General features: G+C 41.6%; 1 protein-coding gene across 2 annotated transcripts in view; it reads right to left on the reverse strand.

Annotated features, from left to right (window-relative positions):
* Rad50 (RAD50 double strand break repair protein) overlaps positions 1–23,058 on the reverse strand; it is a 59,891-nt gene that overhangs the window by 16,983 nt on the left and 19,850 nt on the right. For both annotated transcript variants that reach the window (XM_057775666.1, XM_057775667.1), the window contains 9 exons: positions 22,450–22,687; positions 18,803–18,992; positions 17,771–17,897; positions 17,271–17,464; positions 15,388–15,498; positions 14,287–14,379; positions 14,101–14,214; positions 9,125–9,252; positions 7,001–7,225 (listed from right to left, as the gene is read on the reverse strand). In XM_057775666.1, coding sequence (XP_057631649.1) covers positions 7,001–7,225; positions 9,125–9,252; positions 14,101–14,214; positions 14,287–14,379; positions 15,388–15,498; positions 17,271–17,464; positions 17,771–17,897; positions 18,803–18,992; positions 22,450–22,687 — 1,420 coding nt within the window. The remainder of the gene's footprint in view (positions 1–7,000; positions 7,226–9,124; positions 9,253–14,100; positions 14,215–14,286; positions 14,380–15,387; positions 15,499–17,270; positions 17,465–17,770; positions 17,898–18,802; positions 18,993–22,449; positions 22,688–23,058) is intronic.

Genomic DNA, 23,058 nt, shown 5'->3' on the forward strand with positions numbered 1-23,058 from the left:
CTGTATTTAACTCCCTGATTGAATTCTTTCTCTCTCTCTCTCTCTCTTTTTTTTTTTTTTTTTTTTTTGCTTTTTCGAGACAGAGTTTCTCTGTGGTTTTGGAGCCTGTCCTGGAACTAGCTCTTGTCCAGAGATCCGCCTGCCTCTGCCTCCCAAATGCTGGGATTAAAGGCCTGCGCCATCACCGCCCGGCCCTGATTGAATTCTTTATTTGGAAGTCTACACAAGCATTAAAGTACCCAGCACAGAACTCTTCCTTTCCTTTCCCAAACCATGCATGTTTCAGGAACAGTACCTTATTCCCTGAGAGCCTGCTGCATAAGTGAGAATATACAGACGCACTCCTCAAGCCTTCTCTTCCCTCAGCTCCATCGGTATCACTGTTCCCCATTTCCATGGCTACACTCAAGTCTTCCACTGCTATCTCTTTGGTCACCATGTCAGTCTTTTCTCACTGGCCTTGTAGCTTCTGATCCTAAGTATTATAATCCATTCTTCACACACCAGGCAGTATGACTGTCATGCTTTGCAATGGACTTTCAGGAACCAAACTGTTCTTAGCCTGTCATCTGTTCCACCAGATGTCCTGCTTCTCCTGCTCTTGGGGCTATAGTACCCACTCCTGTGTACCTGGCATGGCTGTGTCTCCCCACCGTGCACGCCCTGCTCCCTCAGTTACCTACGCTGTTCATTTGCACAGTAGCACCCACCATTACTTGCTATTTTCTTGCCTTCTTTGGTTTGGTTTTTTTTCTCAAACTCACAGCGATCCAGCTGCCTCTGCCTCCTAAGTGCTGGGATTAAAGTGTGTGCCACTACACCCAGCTGCTTCTTTTTCTTGTTTCTTTATTTGTATATACTTTATCTAGAACATATAGACAGATAAAGTATATCTATATCAGCAAACAAAAGCTTAATATAAATGACAATTTTGTATTTCATGTAAACATCCACCTAAGGAGTTATAAAATAAAGCAAACTTAGTCAAATATCACGGCTATTAGAAAGTTGAGTTAGGGCCACATTTATACAATATAAACATGTCTACAACTACAAATTATGTAAGTGCAGGCTTTTCCTTTAAAGGCTTTAAAAGGGCTATCATGGTAGCAGCTTGGCAATACCAGAATAGAAAGTCCTGTTTCTGAAGTCTAATCTTATCTGCTAGTTACTTGGGTAATCTTGGGCAGGCTGCTTAATCTCTCTAGTAAACACAGTATGTGATACTCTTTTACTGATGAACAAAAAGAATTTGATTATGGCCAACATAGTAAATACTTAGAATTTGGTCTCTCCTCTGCAAAGCTTCCAACGTTGGGACATTTAATCTCCAAAAATACTGAAATATAGCAATGGAAACCTATGTTTCCTTAACAGAGTTAATTTTTGTGTGTGTGTATGTGCGTGTTTCAGAACAGGGTTTCTCTGTAGCTTTGGAGCCTGTCCTGGAACTAGCTCTTGTAGACCAGGCTGGCCTCGAACTCACACAGATCTGCCTGCCTCTGCCATCTGAGTGCTGAGATTAAAGACGTGAGCCACCACAGCCTAGCTCAGAGTTAGTTCCTGAAGTCAGTAGAGAACAGAGAGTTTAGGAACTTCAACACTGGAGCACAGAGCCAGGAATGGCTCAGACCCAGAATTCTTTGAGTCTTGAGAGATCCAGGGAGGAAAACTAGTATAAATTCCTGGGCTACATAGTGGAAGGTTCAAGAAAACCTGAGTATGTGTGAAATCCTGTCTCTAAACACACACACACACACACACACACACACACACACACACACACAAGAGGAAGGGAAGGGAAGGACAGGAGAAAGGAAAATGCTGTGGAAGCTGGATTAATTCTACATTGTCTTAGAGTTTGTCCTGTAACTATCTCTATAGTGAATGTTAGTATATATTTTTTAATCCCCATTTTATAGATGAGGAAACATCTATAAAGATGTGGTAAATAGTTACCTAATACAACAGGGTTAAAATTCTTTTTCCAGAGACAGTACTTTTAGTTACGTTATAGGTTTGGCAGGCCTGGTGAAGATCAAATTTGTCAACTTTCAGAGAACGTCTACCCTGCTAAGTCATCCCCAGTTTTACTTTCCATGATATCTTTGACTGTAATCCACATGGTAGCTTCTTACTGACAATCTGTTCTGAACCGTTTCAATACCCTTGCCAGCAGAATCCTGTTCTTACTGCACAACGAAAGTTGGTGCGAGGGCTACTAGATCCACAGCACATGTTATTAAAGAACTAAACAAAACAAGCAGAAGAACACAACACCCTCCAAAGGCATACAGGAAGTAGCAGCGAGGACAGAGAATTACTCGGAAGCAGACAAATGAACATAGTCTATGGGCAAGGGCTCTCTAATAGTTGGTCTGTTTTAAAACCTTAATTAGATTATTTTTTTTAAAGATTTATTTATTATATATCCAATATTCTGCCTGCATGTATCCCTGCGGGCCAGAAGAGGGCACCAGATCTCATTACAGATGGTCATGAGTCATCATGTGGTTGCTGGGAATTGAACTCAGGACCTCTGGAAGAGCAGCCAGTGCTCGTATCCTCTGAACCATATCGCCAGCCCCTTGAGCCATCTCGCCAGCCCCCTTAATTAGATTCTAATTAGAGATGTGGCAGACAAGATTGTTTAGTAAGTTTCTGTTGTGATCAAATCCCTGAGATAAAAAACTCAAGGGAGAGGTGATTATTTGGCTCAGTTTCACTCCATGGTCAGCTGACTCCATGGTTTGTTAGGTCTGTGGCAAGGCAGAAACACAGAGGCAAGGCATGAAGAAGCTAATTCACTTCATGGTAGTCAGGCAGCAAAGAAAAGTAATGAGAAGAGGCCAGGCTCAGACACTGTCTTCCAAGGCAGGCTCTTAGTGACCCACTTCCTTCAGGAAGGCCTTGAGTTCTACAACTTCCCAACAACTTACCCCAAACATTTTTGAGTCAATGTCTCTTGAAGCTTAGGGTAGCCTTAAGTCACTATATGGCTGGAGCTGATCCTCCTGCCTCCACCTCTTAAGTACTGGGATTAACAGAGTGCACTATTATCTCTGGCTTCAAATTTTAAATGGATTAAACAAATGTCTATTAGAATAGAGCCTTGATATCTAGCTGCCTGTAGAAATACCCTCACAGACACACTGGTGTGCTTTACCAATCTAGTGCTTCTTTTGTATTTGTGTTTGTATTCTTGTTAGTGTGTGTATACATGTGCATGTACACATGCTAGCTTGCCTGCCTGCCTGCCTATGCCACAGAGTATGTGGAGGACAGAGGATAACTTACAGGAGTTGGTGCTACCCTTCAACCATGAAGATTGTGGGGACTGAACTAAGATAGCCTTTTTTTTTTTTTTTTTTAAAGATAGAGTCTAGGGGCTAGAGAAATGGCTCAGCAGTTAAGAGCACTGACTGCTCTTCCAGAGGACCCGAGTTCAATTCCCAGCACCCACATGGCAGCTCACAACTGTCTGAAAATCCAGTTCCAGGGGATCTGACACCTTCACACCAATGCACATAAAATAAAGATAAATAAATCATAAAAAATTAAAAAAAAAAGATAGAGTCTATATATACCTGGCTGCCTCAAACTCACAGAGATGTGACTGCCTCCAAAATCTGCGATTGAAGGCATGAGCCACCACACCCAGGCTCCAAGATTTCAAGATGCTTCTAAATGCAGTCAGGTTGACAAGATCACAGAGTATCATCAAAAGTATCAACATATCAGTTTTTCATATATCAACTACAAATTATATGAAAACAACCTCATTTACAACAGCTATAGAAACAAAACCTGAGAATATGTTTAAATAAAGAGGAGAATGATCACTATGAAACACTATAAATAACAACAGAACTCAAAGAAAACACAAGAGTAGAAAGACAGCCCATGTTCATATTCATAGACTAGGCATAAGTATTGTTGAATTGTCCCCTTGCTTTTCCAACTGACACATAGATTTAGTGCAATTCATAGCAAAGTATCAAAGACATCCTTCAGATAACTAGGGAAAAAGTCCTCGATTAATATGGACCTATAAAATGAGGAACCAAGCAGACAAAACCCAAGTAGTCAAAGCAATCTTGAACAAAAAGGACAACAGAGAATAGTCTAAAAGCTACAGCAATCTGAAGAGCACAGAAGTGACAAAGAGATAGATACCAGATCAGTAAAATGGAACAGAGAGTCTAGGAATGTAATACACGTCTCTACTGTTAGCTGGTCTTCAATGACGGTGCTAACAACAGACAGTGGGCAAAGGACAGGGAAAGCTGGGAATCTAGATGCAGAGTATGAACTAGACCTGTCTCTTCCTACATACCATAATCAACAACAGAAAACATTTAACACCTGAAACTCAGACTGCAGAAGGAAGCACAAGGAGCATTGCTTTACAACTCTGCAAAAGGCAAGGGTTTGTTTTTTGGGACAAGATACTAAAAGTACTAAAAACAAAAACAAAAGTAGACAAAAATTACATCAAATCAAAAAGCTTCTGCCCAGTAAAGGAAAGAATCAATAAAGAGTCTACAGAATGGGAAAAAATGATGTTACCCATTCATCTGGCAGGGTAAACATCTAGAACATATGCGGAACTTAAAAATGAATAGTCTGCTGAGTGGTGGGGATACACAGCTTTAATCCCAGCACTCAGGAGGCAGAGGAAGGCAGAGTTCAAGGTCATCCTGAATTTACGTAGTGAATTCCAGAATAGTCAGGGCTGCACAGAAAAACCCTGTCTCAAACAAACAACAACAAAAAAAATGAGTGATTCAATAAACTAAAGAAGGGGCAAATGAGCTACATACGTACCTCTCAAAATACAAATGATCAGCAAACATGAAAACACACTGCTATCATTTGCCATTAGTGAAACACACATGGTCCACATTGTGACAGACCGGCTCACTCCAGTTAGAACACACACGGTCCACATGTGACAGACCAGCTCACTCCAGTTAGAATGACTCCCATAAAACAAGTGCTGACGAGGATGCAGGAGGAGATCAGTTTGAAGATTCTCTAAAAGACATCCACATCTTTAATCCTAGCAGTCAATTCTGTTAGTCTAAGGTCAGCCTTAGAACAAGCAAAACCAAAAACAACACCCCCTCCAAAGATAGGGCTAGCAAGACAGCTCAGTGGATCACACACTTCCTGCAAAAGCCTGATGGCCTGCACTCAGTCAGAGGAACCTGTGCAAAGATAGATGAGAACCACTCCAAAAAGTTGTTCTCTGACCTCCACAGAGGTGCTATGGCTCCTCTACACACACACACACTCTCTCTCTCACACACACACACTCTCTCTCACACACACACACACACTCACACACACACACACACACCCCTCTTATAAATATACAACAGAAATACTTATGTTTAAAAATAAAACCCCCAAACACACCAAGAGATAGACTGACGATACTACCCAGCTATCTCACTCCCAGGTGATAGCGGGAGAAAGTTGAAGTGTCCTGAAGAGGTTGAGTGTGGTGGCGCATGCATTTAATCCCAGACCTTGGAAGGCAGAGAGGCAGGCAGATCTCCGAATTTGAGGACAGCCTGGTCTACATAGCAAAGTTCCGGGCTAGTCAGGAATGAGAGATCAGCTCCGCACTAAATCCTGAAACTAGAACACTCATAACTAGAGGAGATCTAACCCATGCATATCATATACATATGTGGAAATTATCATACTGACCCCATTAATATGCATGATTAACCCTGTCTTGAAAAACCAAAACCAAAAACAATTTTAAATACTTTCTTTTTTTTTGAGGGGGATGGGAGTTAAGGTAGAAACAGTTTCTCTGTGTAGTCCTGGCTGTCCCGAAACTCACTCTGTAGGCCAGGCTGGCCCCAAACTCAGAGATCCATCTACCTCAGCCTACTGAATGCTGGGATTAAAGTCCCGGCTACAAAAATACTCTATTCTTTTTTGTTTTTGTTTTATTTTTCGAGACAGGGCTTCTCTGTAGCTTTGGGACCTGTCCTGGAACTAGCTCTTGTAGACCAGGTTGGCCTCAAACTCAGAGATCTGTCTGCCTCTGCCTCCTGAATGCTGGGATTAAAGGTGTGCACCACCACCGCCCGGCCCAAAAATACTTTATTCTTAAAAAAATAAATAAAAAATAAATGAGAGGACTGTCCACAAAGGTCACAACTGTTTCTCATTTTAAACCCATTACATTAAACTCATCAATTCACTTGCTACAGCCTGTTACCTACTGGGATTATAGGCAACTGAGCCACCATATTGAGCTAGTAAAACCATAAAAAAGAAATACAGCATTCTGTAAAAATCAAGCATATCCTACAACTCATTGCCACATATATAGCGTTAGTCTATCTCTTTGTCAGAAAATGTCATAGAGTTTGGGAGATGGGCACAGCAGTGATTCATGGTAGGATTCTGTACATGAGAGAATGGATGAACTACAGCCATATCAAAATGGACAAAACCAGAACAGCAACTCCTGGAAGAGTACCTGAAATGGGATGCCACTTTTAAAAGCTTGAATACAACACACGTGTATTAAACCTGGTTTTTTTTTTTTTTTTTTTTGGTTTTTCGAGACAGGGTTTCTTTGTGGTTTTGGAGCCTGTCCTGGAACTAGCTCTTGTAGACCAGGCTGGTCTCGAACTCACAGAGATCCGCCTGCCTCTGCCTCCCAAGTGCTGGGATTAAAGGCGTGCGCCACCACCGCCCGGCTTAAACCTGGTTTTTAAGAGCAGAGAAAGCAAACATCTTTGTTCCTGAGATAGGGAGTAGATGCTGAAGACTGAAATGGGAGAGCATCTTAATGGATGCCAGTCAGTAGTAAACACGAAGTTCTTGGACTGGCTAGGGGAGGATGCTGAAGTATTTTTCATTCCATGGCATATATGAAATGTCATATACTGAAAAGACAAAAGCAGGAAAAAAGACGACCACAGTGCGCTACCTGCTATCACTGCAGTGAGCACAAGCGCCGAGGACTTACTGGTCGAGAGTCTTGTAGTAGATGTCCAGGTCCTTGTTCACCAGCTCTGTGGTTCTCATGACAATCATCATTTCTCTATACTTCTCCTCGGCATCCCGAAACTGAGGTTCTCGGAGCTCCTTCTTAAAGTGAAGAATTTCTTCTTCATAGCCCTTCTGCCGCCCCAATGCCAAACTGTGGTTTCGTTTTATAGTGTCTATGTTCTCTTCCAACTTCTGATGCTCACTAGAAAAGGGGAAATGATTAGTGAGAACCACTGTTCAGCTTTTGGCAACCTAAGCAGAAAGTCCCTAAGACAGGTGTCATTCTCGATGATGAGCACACAGCAGAGGCTCCGGGCTTCCTAAGGCTTTTGAGCTAGTTCTTTTCCTTTCAAACTTCTGCAGTATTTAGGTTTCTGAAGAAGTTAATTTTTATGTGCTAAATAAAGAATCCTCATAACACATGAGCATCATAACAGTCCCTGGGTTTTAGATGCTGACAATGTAAAGCACTACTGGGGATTCACGCAACAAAATCACACACTTCTGCATTAGAAAGAACTGAGGAGGCAACAACTGCCAACAATGAGAAGTTACTGGTAACAGGTTTCAGTCAATTTTACTTACAAATGTCAAAGTGTCAAAGACACAATGCAATTTTATCTGCAATAAACTAGTCATTTTCTACAGTAAAATGCATTAAAAATTCTGTTTCTGTTGCAAAAGTATAAAAATCACAATTCTGACCAAAAAGTACTCAAAATTTTCTAGTACCCTGGTAGATTATACAGACTTTAATATATGCCTTAAATTTCTTCATTTACTTACTTGTTAAGCACACATTCTGTGCTAGATATTGCTCACAAGTCTATGGACATCATTACATAGTTTATCTATCTGGTTGATGGTTCTGCCACTTCCTAGTAGTGGAAGATGTGTTGAGGAATAGATGAATTATGCAGTCTGAAGCATGTTCAGCCAGGTATGGTCATGGACACCTTTAATCTCACACATGGGAGGTAAAAGTTGGTGGATCTCTGTGAATTCAAGGCCTGTCAGGTCCATATAGTGAGTTCCGGGACAGTCAGGGGACAGTCAGTGAGAATCTGTCTTTAAAAATTGCTAAGTTTAATCACAAAAGTATTTTTTTTAAAAAAAAATCTATCTTGGGCTGGAGAGATGGCTCAGCAGGTCAGAGCACTGGCTGCTTTTCCAGAGGATCCTGGTTTAACTCCCAGGACTCCACATAGTGGCTCGCAATCACCTAACACCAGTTCCAGGGAACCCAACACCATCTATTCGCCTCTACACGCACTATATGAATGTGGCACACATACATACAAGTGGGCAAAATACTCATAAAATAAATAAATTAAAAAGAAAATCTGAGTTGAGATGAGGTCCTAGCCCTGAGAAAATTAAATGGACACCAAGTTCCACTCCTAACCAGAAGCTATTTGCAATAAATACCGGCCGGCAACAGGAGAATCAGTTTTCTACAATGGAGTGTCACTGGGGACATCAACCATATATTCCAGGGCAGGCCTGATGCCCAGGAGTAGCTGGCCAACCCAAAAGAAGTTCACGGTTTTCTGTTGTTGCTGTTGTTTTGAAATAGGGTCTCTTTATGTAGACCAGGCTGTCCCAGAACTCACAGAAATCCACCTGCCTCTGCCTCCCGGTTACTGGGATTAAAGATCAGTGCCACCACCGCTTAGCTTTGGTGGGTTTTTTGTTTCATTTTGGTTCGGTATTTTTTAACTTATTGGTCTTTTGTTTGTTTTTATTTTCTTGTGTGTATGTGTGTGGGTTTCAAACAAAATATTTTTTTGAAAGAGGAAGAACATAATATTGGGGGAAAGGATATGGGAGGATGCTCCATTGTAGATAAGTGGGCCCTGGGAATCTAACCTGGGTCCCTGGAAGAGCAGCCAGTATTCTTAACTACTAAGCCATCTCTCCAGCTCCTAACAGTAAAGACCTTCACTGAAACAAAAACACTATTTTGTGTTGAGTACAGTGACCATGCACGTAATTTTAGCCCTTGAGTGGTAGAGGCAGGAACACCATGAGTTTGGGACCAGCCTGGGCTGTTTAGGGAGACCTCAAAAATAAACAATAAACACTATTTACTGAAACATACTTTTTCATTTGTAAAACTTGCATTTGTCCCATCTCCTTCAAATGTTGTTTTCTTTCTTCTTCAACTTCTTTTAGTTCCTCCCTTCTTTTCCTTAGTGTAAGGTTATCCTGTAGCCACCTTTCTTGTATCTAGACATAAACACTGTATCAGTTAACAAAAATAAACAAGCTAACAGGCACGTGCAGACAGACAGTGATAACACTGCCTTCTCCACAAATCACGTTAAACTGACCAGAAGGAGACTCAGCCAGTGGGACAGGAGGGGCCAGAAGGAGAGAGCAGCTTGCACTGCCCCTTCATGACTATGACGCAAGAGCTCTTCTTCGGCAGAGGTGAGCCTCTTAATAACTGAGTAGAGCATGTATTTTTGTACTTATTTATAAAATACTGACATATTTGGTAAAAAGTCATAAAACGTGATCATTTTATATACACAAAATGGATAATGGAAAAATTAACCAGATGTTATTTTCTTTTTGTCTCAAACTGCTGGGATAAAGGTGTGTATCACCACACCAGGCCCAGACATTATTTCATGCCTACAACCTTAATCATCTTCCCCAGAAACCCTGCTACATATCCTGCTGATCTAGAGTATAAGATTTCATTAACATACATAATATTTATGTTCCTATGGTATAAAAATAAAACCTTAACAAATCAAGAGATCAATATAAATTGTTGAAGTCTTCCCTATGTTACTCCCTGGTCTTATTTGTCTCCTCACGTGTGTCCAGACTATCAGACACTTTAGAATATGTGTCAGACACAATCTCTGCCTCTAGGCTGGCAAACACAAGTTGAATGTTCCTACTCTGAACATCCAAAATCCTCAATGGGTTTGGCAGCATTTCAGATTTTTGGGTTAAGGATGCTCAACTCATAGAGTCTATGTAATTATTAAAAGATATAAAGAAATACAAGATGGAAAACACTGCTAAGGCCAAGCACTTTGAATGAGGGCTACTTCACCCATAATCTCACAAGGGAGTGGGAAGTAACACATAGCTGTGAATCTGAGATGTTTCTGCCTGTTGACCTGCAATAGTAAGAAACAGGCTGTGGCTAGGTGGTGCACACCTTTAGTCCCAGTACTTGGGAGGCAGAGATAGGCAGATGGATCTCTGTGAGTTTAAGGCCACCAGGGGCTATAGAGCAGGAAAGCCAGAGCAGTTACACAGAGAAACACTGTCTCAAAAAGAAAAAAACAAAAGAAAGAAAGAGAAAAAAAAAGAAAAAGAAAGAAAAAAGGAAAAAAAGAGAGAGAAAGAGAAACTGGCTGTTGATGCTGAGTGCTCTTAATCCTTAAAAAGACATTCCGTTACCTGGCAAGAATGAGAAACAACTACCTTGATAGTTTTCCTAGTGATTACAATGAATTACAAGAGACACACATTAGGAGACAATTTAGAAGCCGACACTGGAATTTAGGGGAAAAAGTCTTGCAGAAACTCAGTGCTGTAGGAGCAGGAGGGAAAGTTTTGACACTACCTTGCTTCCAACTGTGAAGTATCTGGGTGGTAGGAGACAAGGCTTTCTCTCATGTGCTAAAGGTTCAAATCAAACTGTGCTCCCAAGAAACACTATTTTTAGTTTTTAAAAAATTATTATTATTGTTTCGAGACAGGGTTTCTCTGTAGCTTTGTAGCCTGTCTAGGCTAGCCTCGAACTCACAGAGATCCACGTGCCTCTGCCTCCCGAGTGCTGGGATTAAAGGCATGCGCCACCACTGCCTTAATAATAAAATTATTATTAAAAATTATTAAGAATTATTAAAAATATTATTTAAAAAATTATTAAGAAGAATGGTAGAACTGAGTGTGGTAGTGCACACTTTTAATCACAGCACTTGGGAGGCAGAGGCAAGAGCTTTTCTGTGAGTTCAAGGTCAGTCTGGTCTACATCACGAGTTCTAGGTCAGCCAGAGAAGAAAGGGAAAAGTGAAGGCTACCACTGTGCAAACTCATGAAAGGCATTACTGTAAACAGCTAAAGGCAGCCAGGTGACGTGGCTGTGAAGGTACAGTGGCTGAGGCAACGCAAGACACACTGAAGACAGCTGTGCTCGCTGAAGCCTTGCCATGGAGAACCGAGCTCTTATCCTTATTAGGAACATGGAAAGGCTGCTTTCATCTCGTGTGATCTAACATTTGAACTGATTTTCATGACAGCATGTAAGGGCACTTTATAAAGGGCCATCACACACTGTAGTTAAGACTGATTCTTATGCAGCATTCCCAATCTGACAGCACACAATCATCAGACAAGTATTTCTTTTAGGTTAGCTTCCAGTCTTACTTTAGTTTGCGTGGACTATGGTGATAATGCTACCTACTGTAAAGTGTTATTCTGAAGGCTAAGTCAGAACAGTATTTGGCTCAGTAACTGGTTGTAAAAAGCTGTGGGGTCCAATTTTCCTTTGGAATTCTAATTGTAGCTCATAAAATATAAAGAATAAGATAAAGAAAGGGAAAAAATAGGTTAACACTTAAAAGTTCATCTTTGTTAGGCTCTATTTGATGGTTGTTTATTTGATGGTTTTTGGGTGTGTGTCACAAACATCTCTACGTATGTGTGGCAGCCAAGAAAACCTTGAGTGTCACTCTTCACAATCTACTTCAGTATTTTTTGTTTGCTTGTTTTTGAGGCATGGTCTCTCAGGGACACTGGAACTCACCAGTGAGCACTAGGCACAGCCATTCACTGCCTCCCCAGCACTGTGATTCTAAGTGTGTGCCGCTATGCTTGCTGCTCACCAGTAATATCAGCTCTACTTCCCCCCTTCATATATATGCCGTCACTGAAAAAAGGGAGGCAGATTTCAAATTACTCCCCTCACCCAAGATTTATTTAGTATGTATACAGTGTTCTGCCTGAAGAGGGCACCGGCTCTCATGACAGATGGTTTGAACCACCATGTGGTTGCTAGGAATTGAACTCAGGACCTCTGGAAGAGTAGCCAGTGCTCTTAACCACTAAGCCATCTCTCCAGCCAGTCAATTTACTTAAGATAAAACTTGACTGGACTTAAACTAGCACATAAATTAGTGAGTTCCCAGCCACAGAGTTCAGCTGATACAGCAATGCACACAGTTGGCCATGGTGACTTCCAGAGAGACAGAGCCCATAGGACACAGATGGGGGGATTTGTTAGGACAGTTGACCCCTACAATTATAGAGGGTAATGAAACTCATTACCAGTGGTCTGCAAACTCAACAATTCCAGGATGCCAGAAACACAGCTCAGTACAAGCCTGAGAACCTGAGGGGTCACTCATCTAAGTTCTGGACTCTTTCTTTCTCCCGCTTCTACCACTCTAGTGCAGGAATTGTGTGTGTGACAGCATGCAGTTTATGCAGTGCTAGAGATCAGATCCAAGCCCCTTGTGTGCTACATCTCTAGCCAAAGAGCCTGGAGTTCTGATGTCCAAGAGCAAAAGAAGTGTGTTCTAAAAGGCTGGAAAGATGGTCTAGCAGTTAAGAACAAGAGCTGCTCTTGGAGAGGATGGAATTTGGTTCCTGGCACCCATACTGATTAGCTCACAACCATCTGTAACTCCAGATCCAATGAATCTAAAGTCTTCTTTATCTAAAGTCCTGGCAGGCATATAAATTCTCATGCACATACATATATAATATATCTTAGCTCAAGAGACACAGATGACATCCTTTTCTGTCCTATCCAGGCTCCCAGCCAACTGGAAGGCTCACCCTGCAGGCAGACATTCCAGATATATGTATTAGGTCAGGCAGATAAGCCTTGTATTGATATTTCATTTTTGAAAAGCCTGGGAGTGATTGTGTGTACCTATAATCGTAGGACTTGGGATATGAAGACAGGGGGTGGGGGAGGTGGGAGAAGATTTCAGGAGTTCAAGGTGCCCAGCATACAACTGGTTATAGGTCAGTCTGGACTGCAAGACTTTGTTTCAAAGAAACAAACAGGCTAATACTTAAAAGGTAAGGGTTTTGTTTTTGTTTTTTAAGTTTTTTGAGACAGGGTTTCTTCTCTGTGTAGAAGAAACCTGGCTGTCCTGTCCTTGCTCTGGCTCTGTAGACCAGGCAGGCTTAGAAATCCAACTGCCTCTGCCGGGATAAAAGGCTTGGGCTACTGCCAAAGATAACATCTCAATCTAATCTTACTGTAGAAATTAATTTTAATAGAGAAAATGACACATATCAACTCTAAAATGAACATTATATTTTCCTTATAGATAAGGAACTAAGGCCCTATGCCTAGTTTACATGAGACCTGTCTAAAACTTTAAAAAAAAAAGCCTATGAGCTAATATGTAAGATCAAAATATATTAGCTGAAAAGACAGAAAATAATTCAAATGTAAGATATACATATAAACTTAAGTATAAATATGCATATAAACCTCACTTATCCATCTGACAGACTGATACAGAAATAAAACACATCTTTAAGATCAAATAAGAATCTAATAGTAGCAACATTTAGGAAGAAGATTGGAAATAGGAGGGGGCATTTAATTTTTTATCTTTATCTTTGTTTTGTTTTTAATAGACAGGATCTCACCACGTAGCTGCAACTCACACAGATCCAACTGCCTCTCCCTTCTGAGTGCTAGAGCTAAAGGCTTGTTCCACCATGCCTGGCCTTTTATATGTTTAAACTTTTACTACTGAGAGCCCTTTGTTGAAAATAAAAATGAGCCAGGTGGTGGTGGCGCATGCCTTTAATCCTAGCACTTAGGAGACAGAAGCAGGCAGATTTCTGTGAGTTCGAGGCCAGCCTGGTCTACAGAGTGAGTTCCATGACAGTCAGGGCTACACAGAGAAACCCTGTCTCAAAAAAAATCAAAAGAGAAAGCAAAAAGCAAAAAAAACAAAAAAAAAAAAAGGAAGAAGAAAAAAATGTATTTTCCCCATTTGCATTTCCATCTAATTTATTTTCTATTATAAAAAATTTACTGCAGAAACAGTGCTGTGCTATCGTAGTAGAAAGCCCTACCTTCTGTGTGTCAATATCTTGCCTCATGGTTCCCATTTCTTTATTTATCTTTTCTTTGTGTTTGTCACAGTCATTTAGTTGAGCTACAACTTCATTAAGTTCGGCTTCCTTTTGCTAAAAAAGAAAAAAGATTCATTAAGTGCATGAAAATAAAAACAAACAAGTAATAATTTTATTCTAAATTACCTTTTTATAGTCATCTTTTCCATCTTGAATATAATTCTCTATGTCTTTCATGTAACCATTAATATTTTTAACCTTCTCTTTGATATCACTGATCTGCAGGAAGACATTTATTAAGTTTATACATGTACACACAAAACCAAACAAATTATACACTAGATGAGTTAGGAATAGTAGCACATGTCCAAAATCCTAGTACTTGGGAGGGAGAATCACTATGACTCCAAGGCCAGCCAGGTCTACGTATCAAGTGCCCGGGCTACATACTGAGACTCTGCCTCAAGAAAACAAACAAGTAACTAAATAATTTAAAAAAATCACCAGGATCTGATAAAGGGGATCAGTAAGAGAGCATAATGGAACACTGGTTTGGAAATCAGAAACCAGAGGCAGTCAGTTTTCTCTAAGGATGGGGCTCCTGGTAGGTGAACCATACCCTAAAGGACTGGCCTTGAACTCACAGAGATCTGCCTGCCCCTGCCTCCTGAGTGCTGGTAAGTTTAATCTTTTCTCAAGAATTTTCTAAATCCAAAACTATAACATGGCTCAGTGGGTAAGAGTACTTGCTATACTTGCCCGAGGACCCGATTTCAAATTCCCAGCAACCATGTGAAAAAAAAAAAAACAAAAAACAAACCAACAAAAACAACTGGGCATGGCTGTGTGTGCCTGTAACCTCAGCATGGCGGGGTGGGATGGGATGGGGGCAGCAGATCCTGGAAGCTCACCAGGCAGCTCCAGTAAGAGACTGCCTCAAGGAGACAAGCTGGAGAGCGACAGAAGAAGACCTCCAGCTCTGTCCTGTGTGTACATGCATGGGCATGCACACTGGAACACTCACGTGGATGCCCCCCTCAACTGCGCGCACGCGCACACATACCCACACACCCGTCATGAGGGCGAGGGATGTAGCTTGGTGATAAGTGTGCTACTCTAGCATTCACAAGGCCCTGAGTTTAATATCCAGCATCCAAAAACAGAAATAGTATCACAAACCTGAAACTACTATTTACTTTATCTAGTTATTTAATTTATGTAAAATAATAGTGCTATAAATGGTAAATACAGGCATTGGGAAAGCAAAATATGTAAACAAGAACTTACTTTATCCTGAGCCATTTTGTTACTTGTATGTTTTCTGTGGATTAATTCTTCTTTTTCCTGCTGGAACTTTTCCAGTGCTGTCTCCAAAGGGTTTATTTGCTCTTTAGCATCCTGAGCACACACAAAGCCAGACCAGTCATACAACACTTCATTACCTTATTTCAGATGCCAGGCTCCACAGCCTCAGTAAAACACATCCCAGGTGTCAGGCTTTAACTTATTTGTATCTCTTGACAGGGTTGTGAAGATGGCACTGATATTTTTATCCACATGCTTCAGAGAAGCAAACAAACAGTAACTTGTTCAAGGTCACAAAAGTAAATGTAGTAGCCAAGAGTCTAACCTAGCCCAGCTCCAGAAATGACTACCAAAATGACTACATTTTTCATCTAGCCATATGATCCCAATTATACCATATAGCTTATGCATGGATCTTCAAGAGTTCAATAGGGAACTATGTCAGCTCTATGTGATCAAAGACGAGGAAGGTTTGCTCAGTGCAGCATTCTTCTTTACATGTCAGCTAAGCAGTTATTTTCATGGTAGTAACAGCACACCGATTGACAGCGGTGTGCCCACACCTTTTCTGGAAGAAAGGGGACTTTCAAATGACAAACTATTGTACTAATCAGAAGTCCCTTGTGACATTGCGTTGAACATGCACACATGATAACCACAGTTTAAAAAATGAACCTTGAACTCTTTTTTTTTTTTTTTTTTGGTTTTTCGAGACAGGGCTTCTCTGTGGCTTTGGAGCCTGTCCTGGAACTACTCTGTAGACCAGGCTGGTCTCGAACTCACAGAGATCTGCCTGCCTCTGCCTCCTGTGTGCTGGGATTAAAGGCGTGCGCCACTATCGCCCAGCTAAACCTTGAACTCTTAAAGCATGTTCCGAACCTAAAAGATTACAAGGAAGACACAGACATTTGTGACTTCAACACTGGTGTGTTTTCTCATGCAGGGAGGAGGTGGTGTGGTAGAGAGCCAAGTGCCTTCCCACCAGAAGACCTTTCTAACCATCAACCTTGCTTTCTCTGGACAGCCATGGGCATTCTGAAATCTTTGTTATCTATCAACAGGGCTGGGAGATACTCAATGTTTTAAGTAAAAATCATTTATAACCAGTTAAGACTAGTGCAAGGTAATACTACTTTGTAGTATAAATCCAAATTATTTAATCCAGAATTATTTAAGAAATAAAGGAGCATTTATAGAAATCACTGCTAAATAGACTGGGTAACATGTGTAGTACCTACTGAATGAGTGGTTGTAATCATGAAAACCGGGATTAGGACATTGCTTTGATGCACTGAGATAAAGCCAGCAGGTGCACTCCAGGGCCTGCAGCACCCCATGCCCTGGCAAGCAGGCTGAAATCACATGTGGGATTGAATGGAGCAGTGCTAACATACGGGTGTCTGTCATAGATACAACACTTGGGGACAAGAATTCATATGTAACTATAGCCAGCCACCATCTGACCACTTCTAGTCACATGAAATTCACTATCTAACTAGATACTTGGTTCTTCTTTACACGACCCAACTCTTTCTTCCAAATCTTTCTGCCACTCAAAAATCACATGAAGCCAGGCAGTGGTGGCACGCGCCTTTAATCCCAGCACTTGGGAGGTAGAGGTAGGCAGATCTCTGTGAGTTCAAGCCCAGCTTGGTCTACAAGAGCTAGTTCCAGGACAGGCTCCAAAGCTACAGTGGAACCCTGCCTTGAAACCCTCCCACCCCCGCAAAAAACACTACACATGAAGAATCATCATAACACTTTCACTTGAGTCTCACAATAACGGTAGTTATGTCTCTTAACACCAATAGAGGGAATTTTGTGTCTGGACTAAGTTACAAAACAACATGTATGTGCATTCCTACCTTTATCTCTCTGTATAAAGACTGAACTTCAGTGGACAACTCCACAGTCTGCTCCTCCATTTGCTGACGACGTTGCAAATTCGTGGATATCTGCAGTTTCTCTGATTTCAGTTCATTTGTTTTACTTTTCAGGCACTGAATTTGCTCCTGCTGGTCCTGTATAAGCTTACGGTTCAATTCAATCTTACTGGAAACTGAACAGAAACATATGGATGAGTACAGAAAGCACTGTTATCACCCTCTGAGTTCTTACAGTGTAAAGAATTCAGAGGCTGAAATGCAGTGGGCTCCAACATGCAACAAGGGTGCCCTGCTCGCTATCCCCACCCAGTCACAGGGCAGGCACAACTGAGAAAGAGCACAGCTCATCAGACTCTACAATTCCAGGTCTGTTGCACAAGGCAAAGAAGCAGAAGTGGCACACTTGGAAAGGAACGGGAGAATGAATGCATGTGGGGCAGCACTGACGTCTTTGTGGGGTGTGAGCAAACACTCATTACCTGTATCCACTTTGTGTTGTTTTTCCTGTTTTTCCTGGTTAACCTGCTGGACAGTTCGATCCACGTCTACCCCTTGCAGTTTAGCTGCCTGCTGTGCAATTTTCCTTTCAACATCTTTCAGCTCCATCTTAAGAACAGAACAGTCACTTCTAAGAGACTCACTGCACTATCATGATTCAAGCCCTTTTAAAGCCAAGTTTAACAGGATAAAAAGTGAAATTAAGGTCTGGTACTTCAAATAAGGTAAATGAACTATGCCTCGATTTCCGTAGTTTATAAATACTTTAAGCCTAGGATCTATACAAATCAGTTAATCAGTTATCTGTACCTGAAAATTAGCTACTGTGGAGAGAGGGAGGAAGGGAGGTAGGGAGGTAGGGAGGGAGGGAGGGAGGGAGGGAGGGAGGGAGGGAGGGAGGGAGGGAGGGAGGGAGGGAGGGAGGGAGGGAGGGAGGGAATGTGTGTCTCACTGTGTAGCCATGACTCATGACTGGCCTGGCACTTGCTATGTAGACCAGGCCGGTACTGAACTTACAGAGATCCACCTGCCTCTGCCTCCCCAGCACTGGGATTAAAGGTGTGAGCCATCATGCCCAGCTACTGCTTTTTGTTGTTGTTTTTTTTTTTTTTTTTGGATTTTTTTGAGACAGGGTTTCTCCGTAGCTTTTTGGTTCCTGTTCTGGAACTAGCTCTTGTAGACCAGGCTGGCCTTGAACTCACAGAGATCCGCCTGCCTCTGCCTCCTGAGTGCTGGGATTAAAAGCATGCACCACCACCGCCCAGCGATTTTTTTTTTTTAAAGAGAAGAGTTTCTCTGTGTAGCTCTGATTGTTCTGGAATTTGATCTGCCTGCCTCTATCTCCAGAGTGCTCAACTAAGAGCACGCCACCACTGCCCGGGGCTCCAGCTACTGTTTATAACACATTAACATTTCACATTCAAGCCCTACAGGCTACTGTTTATAAATACATTAACATTTCACATTCAAGCCCTACAGGTCAATTTTTCTACTTTAAGCTGCAGTAAGCTTACCTGGAGCCTCTCCATAATTGTAACATCTGTCAGGCATACTTTAGCACTTTCTTCTTCAGGCATTATTGTTCCCAAGAGTGTCTCCTGTTCTTCTATGCCAGTCTTCAGGTTCTGTATGTCTCCACTGACACTCTGCAGTTTGTTTCTTAATCCTGGTATTTCCTTCTCCTTCAAATCAATTATGCTTTCCCTTAAGAGAAAACACAATGAAATCAATCTAGCTGACATTCTTCATAATGAAAATGAGGTTATTATGCTAGCCCTTTCCAGGACATCCTGTAGTAGCACAATGATGTCAACATGTCTATTATTTGTGAGGTCTACCTTATTCACTTGATCATAGTGGTGTTAGCCATGTTTTTCCACTGTAAAATGCCTACTTTTTTCTTTCTTTTTTGACATAGGGTTTCTCTGTGGCTTTGGAGCCTGTCCTGGAACTAGCTCTTGTAGACCAGGCTGGCCTTGAACTTACAGAGATCCACCTGCCTCTGCCACCCAAGTGCTGGGATTAAAGGCACGCACCACCAACCGCCTGGCTTTACTTTTTTCTTTGTATTAAAAAAAAAAAACTCTTAAAAGAAATACACTTAGAATAGGTGAATATCCTGTTTTTCAGACATCTACCTACTGATGCTAGTAGCCATTGCTAACTTTGCAGTATTATTATGGGGATGTTGCCAAGCAGAGACATTTTACAAACTAACTGATTGTACCCATCAAAAGCTTCCTCAAGGCCATGAAAGAGACCAAAGGCTAATGCACTGTTGCTGCACACAGACTGTACACGCCTATGGGGAAAGAACTAAATGCCGTGTAGGATCCTAAGAACAGGGATGAGAAAACTGACGAAATAGCACTGTTGCTGAGTTCAGTTCCCAGCACCCACATCAGGCTGCTCACAAATATCTGTAACTCCAGCTCCCAGGGTATTCAATGCCTATGACCTCTATGGGTGTATACATACGCCCTCTCAACATGTATACCTAAATAAAAACAACAAAAATATAAATCCTTAAAAATGAGAAATGGGCCAGGCGGTGGTGGCGCACGCATTTAATCCCAGCACTTGGGAGGCAGAGGCAGGCGGATCTCTGTGAGTTTGAGACCAGCCTGGTCTACAAGAGCTAGTTCCAGGACAGGCTCCAAAGCCACAGAGAAACCCTGTCTCGAAAAAAAAAAAAAAAAAAAAAAAAAAAAGAGAGATGCCAGGTGGTGGTGGCACACGCCTTAACCCCCGGCACTCGGGAGGCAAAGGCAGACAGATCTCTGTGAGTTCGAGGCCAACCTGGTCTACAAGAGCTAGTTCCAGGACAGGCTCCAAAGCTATAGAGAAACCCTGTCTCAAAAAGCCAAAGGGGGAGAGAGAGAAAGAGAGAGAGAGAGAGACAGACAGACAGACAGACACTACACAAAGCATCAGCTTCCCATCTCTTGGTATAATTGTACTTGATTACCAAGCCGTACTGCTGGCCAAAGCCCAGGACACATGCAGAGGCCATGTGAAAGCATGCTGTATGACATCCCTCAGTTGGGTTCCCGGCCAGCAGTCAGGATCAGCCATCCTGAATGTCCAGCACCAGCAAACTATAAGATGACTGCTGTTTCCTGCAAGACCCAGATGACAGCCATCCTACAGAACCATGAGGAAGGACAGTAGGTCTTCTCTGTTATTTAGTGACACAGCAGTGACTAGAATAAATAGTACCATCCCTCATTCAGCAAAGTAACCAGTCACAGGACATGGCAATGATTAAGAAATGCTATTCTGAGAAGGGGAGCTGTGCCGAGCCCTGAAATATAGCAGCATGCTACCTTGCACCATTTGAAATATTTCAGTATGATAGAACAACTTCATATTTTCTGTGTGCACTTTCTATCAGCTTTAATTTTATCTTTTATTTGATCTTTTTTTCTAGATATTACCTTATTCTTCCTTTTCAATCGCAAGTTACTGCTGTATGTTCTTATCACCTTCTCTGTGGCTCTAACAGTCTGGTTTTTCTCTCTTGATGCATATGGTAGTTATCTATTGTTGCATAATAAGTACCCCCAAACCAAGCAGCTTTTAAAAAAGAGTACCAGTTATTGCTCACAGATAAGAGGATCAGGAGGTCTTCTGACACAGTCTCTCAGGGAGGTGAAGCCAAGCCCTTTGGCCAGGGCTACAGTCATCTCAAGATCAACTGCTACAAATTCTGCTTCCACACTCACTATTCAGTAAGAAGGCCTCCAGTCCGCACTATGCAGACTTCTCCATAGAGTTATGTGAACACGGCAGACTAGAATGGTTGACAGACACGGTACCTTAGGTAACATAATCTTGCAAGGGCAGGCTATCGCTTCTTTCTTATTGATTGATTGTGACAAGTCCCTTGTAGTCCAATTTGGCACTGACCTTACTATGCAGAAGAGGATGACCCTGAATTTTGCTGACTTCACCTGTGAAGTGTTGTGACTACAGGTATGAACCACTAGGTAAAGCTACTTCTGGCCTTTCTCAATTCACACAGACCAATCCTGCCACACATGAACACCGAGGGACTATGGGGTCCACTTTAGAAGCTGGCTGCCATAAAGCAATCTCCTTAGACTTTCCTCATTTTCCTGAAACTCTTCTGTAGTTTTTCTGGACAACAGATTCTGACTTCTCAGCTTCCAGAGATTTTCTCACCCTGATCTATTCAACACATTAATAAACACAATCAAGACTTTAGGGTGGCTCCTTATCATCTAGCAGGAGTCATAGGAGGTGTGAACATAATACAGCCCCATCTTTCCAACTTACAGGAACCAGGCATAAAAATCATGCCTCAGTCCTGAGATAACATTTTGGATGTAGTCTAGGGTAAGTTCCTCTCTTGTTTGTACATGGTTCAAATTCCCCTATTATTGTCCTGATAACTAAGTCACACAAACTTCTCAAGGCATTACACCCCCTTTCCTGCCATGTTTTCAAAAAGCTTATCTCATTCTTACACCCCCAGGCTCCTTTCTTCTGAAGTAGCACTTCTGTCTGCACCATTTTCAAGTGCTTCTATTAAGCCCAGCTCTGTCTAATTCTGAGAGCTTGCCTCCTTGACAGACCACCAGCTCCTGTGTACGTGTCTATGTTCTAGGAGACACTAGGATAGGAATCATGTATTTCCTCATGAGATTTCACTTAACAGACTATTGCCTAAATTTCTAGTATATATGAAAGACACAGTAGCAGAAATAATCTGTGCTTCTTCAAAAGTGGGAACAAGATAAAATATACTCTAAAGTTGTCTTTTGGGGCTGATGAGCAAAATTGCTTGGTGGGTAAAAGTGCCATCAAGTTTGACCCCCAGGACTCACATGGTGGAAGTCTGAACAGACTTCCCAATGTTGTCCTCTGACTACCACACAAATGGCAAGGTACACCCATACCCATTCCAACAATTTTAAAATATAATTTTAAAATATAATTTTAAAAAATTGGGTTTTCTTTTTTTGGGGGGGGCGCGCATGAGTCATCTTTTGGAAGAACTTTTCATATTTTGTTTGTGAGGTTTGGAAAATGCCATCAGTAACCAGTTGAAAAGCTGTCACAACTTATGACTTGAGCCAAGTCTCAGGACACACCCTGAGAAAAGGCTACACCAACCCCATGACTACTTTAGGTTTACCTCATGGGCACAAGCCTAAGCATTTCATCACGGCGCCGCTCTTTCTTTTTTAGTTCTGATTCTGTTGACTTGAGCTTATCTGGAGCAAGCCTCAGCTTGGACTGCAAGTCACTGATGACTTCTTGTAACTCAGCCTCTGTCTGAAATACTCTCTGACAGACTGGGCAACAGGACTGGTTTTCATCTGTCAGCTGAGTAATGAACTGGGAGTAAACGGCTGTGGCTCCAGCCAGCATGGCTATTTAAAAAATAAAGAAATCTCCAGTCAGACATACATATATTTTCTTATATAATCATTTTTCTTACAATTTTTTGGTATCATACAAAAAGCATAATAGCATTTTACTGAAATCTTTCTATGTGTCGGGCATTCCCTACACACATAATTTCATTTACTCCTTTTTATTTTTTTTAAATTAATCCATTTCTATTAATCTGTATATCACTAGGCTGTGGCCTACTGGTAAAGTTCCTGCATTTCTCTCCTTCAGCAGCTACATGGCATCTGACTGACTTTTTTTTTTTTTAAATACTTTTTATAGTTTATTCAACTTTATTTTATGTGCATTAGTGTGAAGGTGTCAGATCCCCTGCAACTGGATCTTCAGA

This window comes from Chionomys nivalis, chromosome 7 (assembly GCF_950005125.1).
Source record: "Chionomys nivalis chromosome 7, mChiNiv1.1, whole genome shotgun sequence".
Classification (NCBI taxonomy): domain Eukaryota; kingdom Metazoa; phylum Chordata; class Mammalia; order Rodentia; family Cricetidae; genus Chionomys; species Chionomys nivalis.